Consider the following 15,100-nt stretch of genomic DNA (forward strand, 5'->3'; position numbering starts at 1 on the left):
ATTCAACGTACCTATCAATTAGTTTGTAAAAACGATACCTAAAGTGCCCTGGCCAGATGGCTCAGTTGGTTGGAGCATCATCCCACACACCAAAAGGTTTTGGGTGTGATATCTGGTCAGGGCACACATGGGAGGCAACCGATCATGTTTCTCTCTCACATCAATGTCTATCTCTCTCTCTCTTCTCCCTCCCCCTCTCTCTAAAAAAATCAATAAACATATCCATGGGTGAGGATTAAAAAAAAAGATACCTAAAGCCACGCCCCCCAAATATGGACACATTGTTTCAATATGTTAATCCAGCAAAGAAGCCCTTTGCTCCTACTCCTTGGCTCCCGTGATGGTTTAAATATTAACCTTCTGTGTCTCAGGGTAACGTTGGGGTGGGGTTTGTATTGTGCGCTGGAGCGGGCAGCGTGTTGATTCGTTTTGTGTCTCCACAGGCAGCGTGTTGTTGGCACCCCTTTTGTGCCCACGTGTCTTGGCTCACTGAGGGCGGAGGTGTCTGACTTTGCCCCCTGGCTGTAGCCCGACTGTGAGGACTCCACACACACTTCTTAAGAAATTAAAAGGCACATATTCATCTTTTCTGCTTTAGTTGAACACTTGCTGGCACAGATGGCTACGCGATTAGGCAGGGGAGCAGGGTCACGACACCGACTTAGAAAGCGATGGGGGCCTTTGTCAGGAAAGGGACTGGGGCAGTTGTATGGAGGCTGCGTGGGTCACGGAGGCTGTGCTGCTGACTACAGAGCAGTAATACAGCTGAGGATGAACTTCCACACACCTGGACGGTTGTTTAAATGGCTTTTTATTCTCTTCTGGATTCTATTTGTGTCGCACGCACTCAATAAAATGATCTTTGAGGGAAGGAAGCGTTTTTGTGTTCCTTGGTGCCCGGCCTGTGCCTGGCATATAATTTTGTTAAAGCTGAACTGTGGAAATGGTAATGGTTGATGATGCCCGAATGCGAGCCGAGGAATGATGAGAGCAGGCAGCTCTGCTAAGGCTTTGGATTCTGTGTCAGAGGCTGGGGAGGCGTGGGGCTCCCTGGTGTGGTCCAGGGGTGGGGGCATGTCAGACAGACACTTGGAGGGCCAGGGGGAGTGTTGAGGAAAACCAGATCGTCACCTTGGGTTCTGAGAATAACTTCGGAAGGGATGGTGTGGAGATGATGTGCGAAGTAGCCAGTAAGGGCTGTGTCTGCTGGCCACCAGGAACCCCGCTTCCGCCCTAACTAAGAACAGCAGAGGGCTGAGTGGGGTGGTGAGGGCTGAATGCCTTTCATCACTCCCTGCTCTCTCCACTTTGGGCTCCGCAAATGAATGTCCTGGGAGCGCCAGAAGCGGCGTGCGCTGCGGCTGGCCTGGGGAGCTCCAGGAGGCTGATGGATACTCTCAGGGGTGTCTGAGCCAGTTGTTCAACATAGCCATTATTAAACATTTAATGATATAAATGTACAATTAATATCATATTAAAAACAAAAATAATAAGGTACGAACTTCTAGTTATAAAGTAAATAAGTAACTGGGATGTAATGTTTAGCACAGGGAATATAGTCGGGAGCATCATGATAAGTTTGTACGGTGACAGATGGTTAGTTACTAGCCTTATTGTGGTGATCAAATCATACATTATCTGAATCTTGAATCACTATATTGTACACCTGAAACTAATGTGATATTGTATGTCAACGATACTTTAATAAAACAACCAAAGAGTAAAATGAAGATAATAATAGCTCAAAACATGTCACTTCCTAATTGTTTTATTACATTTTACTGCTACTTATGCTTTGGAGGTTTCTGATGTCTTTTGTGTCTATATGGTAAACATACTAGGTAATGGTGAGCTGCTTGCAACTCCATGTTCAGTGACTTCATGTTGTTGGCTTGACATCGGCCATGGTGGGAATACTTATATCACACACACATGCAACATTCTGCCCCTCCCCACGCCGGGCAACACGCCCTCTCCCATTGGGCTCTCTTGTCAGCCTGCCCTGGGAGGGCCAGAAGTGGCGTGTGCTGCAGCTGGCCTGCGGAACTCCAGGAGGCTGATTTTGTGCGTCTTGGTGCCCAGCTCATGCCTGGCATATAATTTTGTTAAAATTGAACTGTGAAAATGGTAATGGTTAATGATACCCTGAATGTGAGTAGAAGAATGATGGGAACAGGCAGCTCTGTTCTCAGAGTGCTCAGACCCTTCAGGAGAGGCGGTAACTCTCTACCCAAAAGCTTCTTTCTCTGGGCTCACATGTTTCTAGGGGCTGAAGCCCAAGAAATTGTTAAGGCTGAAAGGGCTTCCATTATCCCCATCATTTAGGCTGTTGATTATATGCGGGATTAAAAATAGGCAGATGTGTTGATACTATCAACACAACAGACCAGTTAATAACACCCGTAGGAGTTAAAATCGAGAATGAGCTGCAGGGAACCCAGCTTTATATATGGTCCAGTGTACATGTTAACAGGTCCAGTTTCCAAAGGAATTTTCCACCTGAGAATGATAAAGTCTGATTTCAGTCCTCAGGAGCCCCTTGGCCCAGGAGATGCCTTCTTCAGGAAATCATGCCTGTCTGCTGGTTCTGCAGGCTGGGGGAGGCAGCTCCCCTGTGTGTTTCTCCTAAACCACGGGTGCACCTCTGACACCACAGTACCATGAGTTTGGAAAATTTTATTCCTAGGTTTAAATGCATTCTTGGATCAGATGATCCATCTGTAAGTGCCAGTCAAGAATGCTGAACCTCACCAGCACGCCTTTAGAGGAACTGTTTGTTATTAGAGAAATAAAACAAGTGATTCAAATAGGATTAACCCCTTCAAACAATTTAACTAGGTGTTTTTTACAAATAACATAGAATGATTCCTTTCATTTTGTTGAGGATAACCAGAAACGAGGATCCAAAGGGTCTCTAATTGAAAAAATGAAAATAAAAAAACCTCATCAAACTGTACACTTAAAATCTATCTAATTTAATATAAGTTGTATTTCAATAAAGTTTATTTTACAGAGAAAAAAAAGAATCAGCATCCTCTTATAAGTGATATTCTAGACAAGTTAACAGTCTTCCTTTTCTCGTTGAGGGTAATAAGCAAAGCTTTTCTATCAAAAGAGACTAATTCCTTGTTTGAAATCTCACTGGGGAAGTATTATCAAATGTTTATTTAGATGTTTTAAAGCAGCCACATATTTGCTTCTGTTTGTCCCCAATCTCCTGTCATTTTGAAATAAGAGCCTCAACTCAGCAAGTAGATGAATAACTAGAGCCACCCTACAGCTCGAGAAATCAAGCATGAAAAAACATGCATTTGGACTTCCTCATCATGTCAAGTTTACTCTTTGATAAAATTATTTTCCTTTATTTTTATGTGTCTTGATTATTGTGAATGTCATGTAATGCTGCTGTAACAAACAACTTCAAAAGCTTCCCGACCCAGCGCTGCCAAGGCTCGCGCCTTGCTTGTCACCATCCAGCGGAGGCGGGGTAGTGAAGTGCTCTGCTCCATGCAGTGATTCAGGAACCCGAACAACTTCCACCCAGGGCTCTGGTGGTTTCTAGACGTTGGAGTCCTCCACTAGCTCCTCTGCATCTGGCCGTAGGCAAGAGGAGAAAAGTGGAAGGTTGTGCAGGGGTGTTATGGCCAGGCCTGTGGGGGGCCTAGTTCACTTTCACTCACATTCCATTGGTTGGTACTCAGTTACAGGGCCAGTGCCCGACTGTAAGGCTAGGATATGTGGCCTGTGTGTCCAGGAGGGAAAGAGAAGGGGGTTGACCAACACATGGCATCACCTTGGTCACACCAGAACTCTCAGATGCTGTAAGCTGCATATTGCAAGATTGATATTTTTAAATCCTTTGTAGGTCTCAGGACATAGAGAGAATCAGAGCCTAGTGACTGAGAGCATGATCTTGAGTCAAACTGCTGGTATCCAAATCCCAGCTCCATCATTTACCAGATGGGTCATTGGGCAAGTAACTTAGTTTCTCTCTGTGCCTCAGTTTTTTCTTCTGTAAAGTGGGGATAACAATAGAACTTAATAGGTTCACATGAGAAGTAAATGAAGTAACATGCAGAATTCTTAGAATAATGCATGGAATGTAATTCATAACATGTAAGTATGTGTTAAATACATTAAAAAAAAACCCTGAGACTAGTAATACAAGAGACAGCATGTCCTCTGTGGTATGTTATACTTTGGATATATTTTTATCCAAAGGATTCTTTTAGCTCAATTGTAAAAATGCTTGTTGAGCAACTATTAATTGTAATGTGCCAAATATGACAGAATCTGAGTAAGTAGGCTTCTCACTGAATCAAAGAAAACAGCATGTTTTTCCTACCAAATTTGCCTTTGAAACTTTGTGACTCTTTTTTTTTAATCCTCACCTGAGGACATTTTTGCATTTATCTTCAGATAGAGAGGGAGGGAGAGAGGTGGGAAGAGAGAGAGAGAGAAACATCGATGTGAGAGAGACACCTCGACTAGTTGCCACCCACATGACCCCAACCATGGTCGGGGACAAACTGCAACCAAGGTACATGCCCTGAGCGGGAACCGAACCAGGGACTCTCTGGTCTGTGGGCCGATGCTCTAACCGCTGAGCCAAACTGGCCAGGGCAAAACTCTGTGACTCTTAATCCATGTTTCCATCAGCATTGTGACCTTGATTCCCACTCCTCAAATCCATAGATCCTCCTGGGCCCCTCGGAGTGGAAGGCGTCACTGGCCCAGTGCCCACATGGCTCCTTCTCCACCCCCATCTGCATCTATTGGGCCCTGTCAATGCCACTTTCTTAACAGGTGTAGTATCTGTCCACTCGAAATGCAGTTTACTCCCAATCTAGTCACATGAACACACTACCTCTTCCAGTTATGATCTGAATTTCAGAGTAATGCTTGATTTAAAAACCACACGAGGGCAATATGCAGTGGTTCCCCCATACGACGTCCCCATCCCGGAGCAGCTGGGCTTACCAGGCTGTTTCTCTTGCAGCTGGACGACTGCACCCTGCAGCTCTCCCACAATGGCACCTACCTGGACTTGGAAGCCACCCTGGCCGAGCAGCGGGACGAGCTGGAAGGCTTCCAGGATGATGCTGGGTAAGGGCCACACCTGTCCCTCTGACTGGGGCTGACCTTCCAAGAAATGGGGGTACATCAAGGCCTGAAGTTATTTTGGGGAAACCACCATCCTTTGGCCTTCTCTTCACTCACAGTCACACAAAATGAAGGGGGATGCAAGTGACACTGTAGTCACTGCAACCCCTTTTGCATTTTGAATAACTCTTCTTTTTAAAAAAAATGTTCAGTTCCAGTTGACATTCAAGATTATGTTTGAACAACTCTTCTTGACCAGGCTGCTCAGGGGCAGGAACATTTCTGGTACAGTTTCATGAAGCATCTGGTATTTACATCCTGTTCCGTTGTCTTAAGCCAAATATAATTAAATTAATATTTTAAAGATTTTTAGTGATTGACCACTGTTTTAAACATCGTTCCTAATGCTAACTTACTGGATATTTAGTTTCTGGCAGATGCCCTAGTAGATCATGTTATATACTGTATCATCTTTTGAACTCATGACAGTGGAAAAATGACGACTAATTATGTTAATTAACATCAAATCACTTTTAGCCTACATCTAGAATTGCTTAATACTTCTGATTGCTGAGTCTGAATAAAGCTATACACGTACAAAACCAAAGATGTGTATATAAAGTAAGATCTCTGTGGGAATATACCTAGACCATCAGCCATTCCTATATTTAGCAGATAATTGAAACAGTCTTCTGATCAGGCCCCCTGCCTTCTCCTCTATCCCTCATCCATCCTGAGCCAAGTCTATCCCCGACTTTATCACCTTCCTCCTTAGAACACTTTAGGGGCTCCCTGCTGCTTTCCAGATAGTGCTCAGCTACCCTAATCTGGTGGTCAGGGACCTCCAAAGAAGTTGTTTAGACATTACTTTGCTTGAGTTAAAAATATAGTCCAGTCAGATGAAGAGTATCTGAGAAGATTGATTTCACAGGAATGGCTCAAGAGAAAAAAAAAAAAAGGGAACCTGTTCATGTTAGTTTTCTACCTGACTCCTCTGTGTACTGATGACTTCCTGGATTTCCCTGCTTTATCACCCATCAAAATTTACCTTTAGTTGTTTCTCTTCTCTGCTGCTAAAACTCTACCAGGTCAGAACTACACCTGTCCGAATATCCAGCGCCTAGCGTTTTCTCCACACCTTGTAGGCACTTAGCGAATGTTGGTGGCCAGGTAAATGAGAGGACCCCAGAATGGATTCCTGAGTGTCATGACCATGAGCACCAAGAAAACCAGGGTCCTTGGTGGGAACCAGCAAGGTTCTGTGAGGACACCCTGCTTGTCTCCCGAGTGGTTCCAAGGACCACGCCAATAGTGTGTGGGGAAAAGACCTGGAAACAGCCACAGGCCATACACAGGTGAGGGGCATCATTATTAAGTCACATCAGATTCAACTCATCATCATTTGAGAAATTACTACTAGACGGATAGACTTGAGGAAATTCTATTGCTATAGTTTTTACCAAGTATTTGACCATGATATCCCTGCCTATAAACCGTCAGAATTCAGGCTGGAGGACAGTCTAATTGGGTGGCTTTATGGTTCATTGATCCAACAGACACCAGGAGTGTTGTGAGTACATCACTGTCAACTTGAAAAATGTTTCTAGTGGTGTTATGCTTAAAGACCATGTCCCGTTTGCTTTTTCTCTCTTTTATCAAAAGTTGAATGATTTAGAGACAAAAGCTTAGGGAAAAAAAAGTGTCGATGTATTAGACAACAGTATCAAGAATTAAGAATGAGGAAGAAAATAACCTTTATGCAGCACCTGCCATGCCAACCACTACCCTAGGCACCTTACTCAATGTGTATGTGTTTAATAGTTCATTCTCTTCTCAGTCATGCAGTTGGGTGTTATCGTCTCCATTTTTCATTTGAAACAACTAAGGGTAAGAAGTCAAATTACACATAGGGCTACAGAGCCAGTGGATGGTGGAGCCGGGTTTGAGCACTGCTGTGACCAGTTCCCAGTGTGTGCAGGCAGACCTCACTTTACGGTGCTTCACATTATTGCTACACGGATGTTGCCTCTCTTACAAATTGAAGGCAAGGTCCTCCACCAGCAAAAAGATTACAACTCACTTTATTGTGAGACTTGCATTATGGTGAGACTCGCTTTATTGCCTTGGTCTGGAACCAAACCCACAATATCTCCCAGGTATGTCTGGACTCCTCTGCCATTCCAGTAGTGTCTGAGCAAAGGCACTTTAGGTTCTACTCAGGATGTACATTTGCATCTTTGGTGACATAAGGTTGGTTCATGCAAGGATATCTTCAATCCCAGCTCAAAACACTGGCTCTAGTTGAAACGGCACCCAGCCACACTGCAGGGTGGCTCCAGGGCAGACGCGTTGGCTGCCATCCTCTGGCCCTGACAACTCTCTGTCAACACCAGCACCCAGATGCTGGAGTTTCTCCCTGTCATCCCTAAAGAGCTAGGGACCCTGCTGCAAGGTCACCGGAGTAGATCCCGGGCTTACTTTCTTCCTTTGTTCCCTTCTGAGTCATCATCTGGCTCTGGGCCCATGGTCTTTGACCACGTTTCTGCACCTAACAGCCTGAAATGCTGGGGAACTGAGTGATGGAGGGAAGGCAGGACTCAGGACACGGGCAGCTGCAAACAGGGGCAGGTAGCCCAAAAGCTGTTGGGAGCTGCACATTTGACAGGTGTGCCCCAAACTCACCCTGGGGGGGGGGGCGTTATGTCTTTGAAATAGTTTTTGTTTGTGGGGACCCACCCCTTGTCCTTTGGGATGTATGTACTTAGGATGACACCCTCTTTGTCCGGAAGAGTGTGAAGAAGGCACCTTTACGGATCTCTGATGGGGAGGCCCCTCTGTCCCTGGCCTGGGTAGCAGAAGACGTGCCAGGATTGTACTGTCCTGACATTACCAGCTCACCCTGGTTATCCCCAGGTTATTTACCACCAATGAGCACTGGCAGAGCTGGTGGGGAGCAGCCACAGGCGGGAGATGTCTGGGCACATTTGCAGCGTGACTTGCACTGAGCATCCCTCCTAGGTCCTTTCCTGGAAATGTGGCATTTGGCTGAGTCTGTGTGCCGGAGAACTCATGTCTCCCACAAATGGGAGTTAAAATATAATTTCTTCCTAGTTAACAATTGCCCTTTTTGGGCACGAAGAGGTCAAATGACATACCATTCTTCTTTTGATTTCTTTGTGTAAATCATAGCAAAACATCTCCTCGTGTCGTGACCATCTGACGAAGACATGGGACAACTCTGTGGAAACGGTAGTGTTTTTCGCACAGTGAGTTCTGAGCGAGTTTTCCTTGCTGGAAAAGTTTCTTTGTTCTTGTTCATTACCCTGCGCTTTTATGCCAGGACTAAAAATTAACTCACCCCTTGTTTAGAATTATCACTCAAGTTATAGCTAAGGGGAGAAGAGGGGAAAGACCTTCAGGAGTGGAAGGACAAAGCAATTGTGTGCTAGCAGAACAGAGCCAGGTCTGTCCCTTGCCTTCCAAGGCCGGGGACATCAGCGGCGGAGACAGAAGCCCCACAGCCTCTGGATGATTATGCCCGACCCTGCCATGGTGTGACCTTGCCCAAGCCGCTCTACCTCTGATAGGAGTTCATACAATTTATTTATAAAACGAGGACAATGCTACCCGATCCTGTTTCCCTCCCTGCATCCGCACAGATCCCAAGGAGAGCAAAGCGCGGAGCAGCATAGCCTAGTGGTTAGGGGCACGGGCTTTGTGGTTAGTCTCATGGCCTTGTGACCATGGGAATGTTACTTCCTCTCTCTGAATCTCAATTTCCTTTAATTGGAGATAATATAATCCTAACACTGCCTCCTTGGGTGGTCGTGAGGTAACATGGGGTGCTGTGTCTGCTGGGTCAGAGCCCCCCTTTTTGCTTATTCCCAGCCCACAGCCTCTTAAAGGAAAGGGGCACCAGCTGAGGTCCACAGGGACCTGTCACAGACAAGGTGGGGTGAGGGTAGCCCTGAGGGGGCAGCAGGCGGAGGACGCTGAGCAGAGAGTCAGCCTGAGGAGCTTGGTGCTGTAGGGACACTGCAGGGACCAGTGTGGTTGCTGGATGTGGCTGTAAGCGACCCCAGGGGCTCCTCCTCGGCTTGTCTCCAGAGGGTCAGCCCTGAAGATGCTGCTGCTTATCTCTCAGTTTGCTCATCTGCCAGGGGGACTGGTAAATACTCACCCCACCCCCACTCCTGTCCCTAAGGGTTGTGTGGGGGTAGGGAAAGTCAGATGAAACCTGGTGGAGTGGGGGTGGGGAGCGCCTAGCAGTGTGAGGCCAGGCAGGAGGGGGTGGGCTGGCCCTGCCAGCTTGGCAGTGGACATGCTTAGAGGGACGCAGGGGTTTGGGGAGGTCTCTAGCTGGACTCAGACACCGAGCTGCCCCAAGGACCCACGTGTGTAGGTGTCTGCACAGTTGGTGGGTGTGTAGGGATTTGGGGTGGGGAGGGGTTTCAGTCGCTCTGTACCAGATCACCCAAGAGTTCTGTGCATCCCCGAATGTCAAGATTAAAGGACTAAGAAGCAGTTTTCCCTTCTCATTGTCTGATACAAAAGTTAACCTCATCCAGTCACATCTTTGCCTGGGTTTCCTCCGCATCTACACCTGGTCGAATGGGAAATCACTTAGAATGCATTTGAACCCAAATCCAAAAACCTACTGAATCTGAAAAACCAAACCAAACAACAAAAGAAACTGCAGCTTATGAGAGACTCTGGTTCAGGTGCGGAGGGGAAGCAATGATGTTTCCCTCTTTTCCCTTTAACGTGATTAGCTCCAGCTTGGAGCGCAGGTGTGTTGTTGGGGGCTCTTCTGGCCAATCAGTGAAGGGTATTGGGCCTCCTGTCTTCTCAGGGCTGTGCAAAGCTCCAGGCACAACCGCCAAGACCTGGCCTTCAAACAAAAGTGCCCTCAGGGTGAGTTCAGTGCCAGGCAGAGTAGGGTAGCAGAGGCCCCTGCACCCCGAGCTGGGCCAGTGCTAAGGCAGCTGCCCCTGAAATGCACAGGAGAAAGCTATTTAGAAATGCTGGTTTCTAGGTGCCTGCTTCAGGAGGTTTGGTCTGGGTCTGAGACTCTTACCTTTTCAAAAGCTCCCTAGGAAGTCAGATGCTGGGTTGGGAACCTACAGCCTAGGTTCTCCAACTTGGAGAATATTGCAAGCCCCTGGGGAACTTTAAAAACACCCCTCCCATGGCCGGCCCCGGACCAATGACATCAGACCTTGGAGGTGGGCTGGGGCTTTATAAAGCCCCGACCAGGTGCTCCCACTGCCTGAGGGAGACGAAAGAACCAACTCTGCTGCGTGGTCAGTGGAATGTGATAGGCCCTAACTGTCTTCAAGTGTTGCCTTGTACAATGGGACAGAGAAGGCAGCAGGTAGGAGTGGGGGGCCCAGGAAGGCACTGGGCTTTATGGCGTGGGTTGGGGTTAAACAGCAGAGAACTGACCTGCAAAGAGGGAGCTGTCATGGAACTCCTGTAAGAGGGAGGGTGGGGTGAATGGACAGGACTTTGAGCTGGGTGGCTGTGGTCAGGGGTGCCTGACTGTGGCGAGGGCCCTAAAAACGGGCCTGGTGGCCGAGGTAGGCAGGTAGATTGTGGTCTGCCCCAGGGGGAGAGGGGGAGGGAGCTGTGACTCTAAAGATGTGGTAGTGGTTGAGTAGAGGAAAACGAGAGAATAAAATGGACACATGCAATTAGAAGGATAGCATACAGATGGTGGACTATTTAGAAAAACAGTGAGATTATGGAGTGGGTGTAGTTTGGGGGGCGCGGATAAGAGGTTTATACATGTTTGTCTGAGGCTATGTCAAGCCACACTCAAGGTGGGAGGTGGCCAGGTGAGAAATAATGGCCTGGGACCCAGGTGAGAAGCATCAAGGAGCAGAGAGACCGCCGGTGATCCATTGGAGGAAAGGAGTTATAAACCTAAAACTTCTTAAAAAAAGAAGTTGAGGTTCATTTTTGAAAAAAGTGGGTAATGCCTTGGCTGGTTTGGCTCAGCAGTTAAAGTGTCGGCCTGTGGTCCAGAGAGACCCGGGTTCGGTTCCCGCTAAGGGCACGTACCTCAGTTGCAGTTTGTCCCCAGCCCTGGCTGGTTGTGCGGGTGGCAGCCACTCGATGTGTCCCTTTCACGTCGATGTTTCTCTCTCTCTCTCTTTCTCTTTCTCCCTCCCACTCTATCTGAACAAAAAATGGAAAAATGTCCTTAGGTGAGGATTAAAAAAAAAAAGTGGATAATTAGGCTGTTTCAAAGACACTATGTTGGTTACGAGATGCTCTTAGACAGGCAGGCTTCTTTTCTCTTTCCGCTCGGCTACCCTTAGGTGCAGCTTCCATCCCTGATGCTTCACCATGGTTACACTTTGGCTGCTTTCCCTCCAGAGTCACCTGGTGAGGGCGGGGCATGTCCTGGGGAGGGTGCATCTTCCCTGTTGTAGCCAAGAGATTCCCAAACAGGGCAGTTCATTCCTTTCTTGTGTAAGAGTTCAAATGTGGGCAGTCTTGGGACTGGTAGAGGATTCCATCTCTGTGTCCAGAGTTGTGTTAGCTTTTCCCTCCTCTGCTGCCTCCCAGCCGCCAGGAAGGAGATGGACAGAGGGAGCGCGTGTCCATTCCTGTGCACACAGCTTTCACTAGCATGCTCTTGGCCAGAACTTGGGTTCACGCCGTGCCTCTGGGCTGTGTCCGGTGAGCCCTCGACCTCCGTTTCTACGAGTGCAGAGCGGTCCCTGCCTGAGATGCTGAAGAGCAAATGTTGGTGCTGGCTGGATCGGCCCCCTTTGAAGAGATATCCCAGAAGCACCACCAGCAGCTTCCATATATGCTGAAGAGAACTGTCCCGTGGCCACCCTGGGGGGCCAAGGAGACTGGGGAGTGCAGTTTTCAGGGGGGATGTTGTCACCTCAAACAAAATTGGGTTCTCTTTATAAGACAAAAGGGGAAAATGGGTTTTGGGTCGGTGACCAGCAAGGAGAGCAAAAACTTCAAAGAGAGGGCAGTTAATACCATGCCACAGAGAAATAGAGTTGTGAGAGGATCAGGGTGTTGTACGGAGGAGATTGAGGGTGTGTTAGGGAGAGAGGAAGCAGACAAGCAGTGGGGTGGGGGAGAGAATGGAGGGTTGAGAAGGATAGCACCAGAGCTGGGAGTTGCAAACAGGTTTCTTTCCCATTAGCGGTACCTGAGGACGACAGGCTAGAACTTTAGAAGTGTTAGAAGAACAGAGGAGTAAGTCTTCATTTCTTAGGTATGACACCAAAAGCATAATATTATTGTCCCATTTTACAGACAAGGAAGCTGAGGCTCAGAGAGGCTGAGTAACTTATCCAGGATCACACAGCTGGCTTCAGAGTCTACGCTCTTCACCTCTACTGTCTACTAGGGAAGACCAGAATGCCTCTGGAGATGAATGTAGTAGCAACGGGCTCTCTTGGACTTGGAGCTTTTGAGCAAATAATTTTAGCTAACACTATCTTTTCACTTTCTGGCTATGAGTTCAAATCTTTCTTCATCTCTCTATCCCTCAGGCAGAGCACTGGCTACATGTCACAGCTCCAGAAGCTTACTAATAGGAAGCTTATTCCTGGGCAGCTGTGGAGGGGACCCTTGTTTTGCTTCTGCTACGTAGAAGCAAACACTTGTTTTCTACTCTTGAGCGAAATCACAGCTTAGTTCTAATTTAAATGGAGGAATATTGGGGGGGCATTAATTCTCCTGTTGGCTGGAAGAAAAAGTCATCAAGCCTTTGGCTCTATGCCACTTAATAAATTAATGCGTACACTTGTACTTACAGTCACAAGAAGACTTCATATGTTATGCCTGTAAAAATATTCTCTTGAGCCCTGGCCAGTTTGGCTCAGCGGTTAGAGCGTTGGCCTGAGGACCAGAGAGGCCCGGGTTCGGTTCCCACTAAGGGCATATACCTCGGTTGCAGTTTGTCCCCTCCCTGGTTGGGGTCGCGTGGGTGGCAACCCCTCAATGTGTCTCTCTCATGTCGATGTTTCTCTTTCTCTCTTCCTCCTGCTCTATCTGATCATAAATACAAAAATGTCCTCGGGTGAGGATAAAATAATATATAAAAATATTCTCTTGAGAGACAGGGACAGAACTGAAACATGGGTCTCTGTGAGACTGGCTTGGTTACACCAGAGCCCCCCTCTCCGCACCAAGGCCATACACCCGATTGCAGGAGAAACTTGTGTATTCTGAGAAGCCAGGATGTTTTGGAGAGTCCAGTTAGCAGTGGCACCCTCCTGTCCCTGGCATTTTTGCTGTGATTGGCATCTCCTTGAAGTGAGCATCTATTTTAGATAGTGCTCTTGTCACTTGTGTAGCACTGGCCTTGGATGTGAGCACCTGATTGGCTATGGCTGGTCTCCAAAGCTGGTGATGTTTCCCTGGCAGCGGCTGTGCTGATAGGAATGGAATCTGATCTCCCTGGGGAGTTTCAGGTCAAATTAAATTGCTTTTGCCTCTGGGTCACCCTGCTGGAAACGGGTGGATTCAGCAGGGGCGGCAGCTCTGAAACTGGCACAGTATTGTCATATCACTCAAGTGATTGTGCTGAAGCCACATGGACAGCCTGTCACTGATTTTTGGAACGTGGAAGCTCCATGAAGGGAGATACCAAGGATTGTATTAGGGTTCTCTAGAGAAACAGAACCAATGAGATACCTGTCTACCTACCTATTCATCTAGTCTAATCTTTCTAATCTAATCCATCTGGTCTACCGAGTCTATCTAGAGAGATTTATTTCAAGTAATTGGCTCACTCCACTGTGGAGACTGGCAAGTCTGAAATCTGTAGAGTGAGCCAACAGGCTGGAAATTCAGGTCAACGTTGATGTTGCAGTCTTGGGTCCCAAACCTGCAGGGTGAGCAGGATTTCTCTGTTGCTGCTATGTTGAGGCAGAATGTACATGGTGCACCTCATACAGAGTGGAATGAGGGAGTGAATGAAGGGGTGCCCATCAGGGAGCGGATAGCACAGGCTCTGGGTCAGACTACTTGGGATGACTCTGAGCTCTGTCACTTTCTAGCTGTGTGACTTCAACTATGTTGCTTAACCTTTCTGGGCCTCAATTTCCTCATTTAAAAAAATAGTAATAATGTTAACTATTTAGTAGGAATTTTGTGAAGATCAGATCTGTATAAAGTACTTAGAATCTTATCTGGCATGCAATAAGCATTCCATAAATGTTAACAACTATTATGATTATTGTTTTCCAAACGCAAACTGACATAGTATCCCACTGGGAGCAGAGGAAAAGATACTTATGATTATTTAATTTTCCTTTGAAAGTTTTAGCCATGAAACAAAAGACAAAGACATATTCACTAGAAAAATGGGAATAAAATGATTATTTTTAAATAGGTGATATAATTATTTCCCTAAAAGAAGCCAAAAAAAAAAAAAAATCAGCCGAAAGATTTTTGGAATTAATAATAGCAGTGAGATGGCCATATACAAAGGAAATACATAAAAATAAACTTTTCTCCAATATATCAGTATTAACCAATTAGAAAATATGTGGTGAAGAGAGGGAAACTAGCCAATTTAAAAGCATTTTATAATGGATATCCTCTGTACATCGATATTTGATACATAGAAATAAAACATTGAACTTCCTATAATTCTTGAATTCTTAGGACCTTATTTGGTCCTACTATGTTATTTTCGTAATTTGGTTTGCCAATATTTTCTTAGATATGTGCATCTTAATTTTTATGTGTGTCCTCTTTGTTAGATTTTAGCATTGAGATGAAACCACTGAAAAAAGCGGAGACAGTCTGTGTCCTCCGCGAGCCCTGGAGAAAGCTGTCTGGTGGGGCAGCGTACAGCAAAAGGCAGGTGCTGCTGGTGACTGTGGAGCCAGACACTCTGCTCTCAGGCCCGACTGTTTCCACCAGCCCTCTGACTTTATGGAGATTACATCACTTCTACAAGCTTTGCTTTCCTGATCTGTAAAATGGGTACAGCAATGGTACCCACATCAAA

The 15,100-nt window shown here is 46.6% G+C and overlaps 1 protein-coding gene across 9 annotated transcripts in view; it reads left to right on the forward strand.

The window, feature by feature from the left end:
- The window catches only part of FHOD3 (formin homology 2 domain containing 3), a 466,045-nt gene that overhangs the window by 59,695 nt on the left and 391,250 nt on the right, over positions 1-15,100 (forward strand). For all 9 annotated transcript variants that reach the window (XM_036245756.1, XM_036245757.1, XM_036245762.1 and 6 more), the window contains exon 2: positions 5,000-5,106. In XM_036245756.1, the coding sequence (XP_036101649.1) occupies positions 5,000-5,106 (107 nt within the window). The remainder of the gene's footprint in view (positions 1-4,999; positions 5,107-15,100) is intronic.

The sequence above is a fragment of the Molossus molossus genome, unplaced genomic scaffold (genome assembly GCF_014108415.1).
Source record: "Molossus molossus isolate mMolMol1 unplaced genomic scaffold, mMolMol1.p scaffold_m16_p_6, whole genome shotgun sequence".
NCBI classification, from domain to species: domain Eukaryota; kingdom Metazoa; phylum Chordata; class Mammalia; order Chiroptera; family Molossidae; genus Molossus; species Molossus molossus.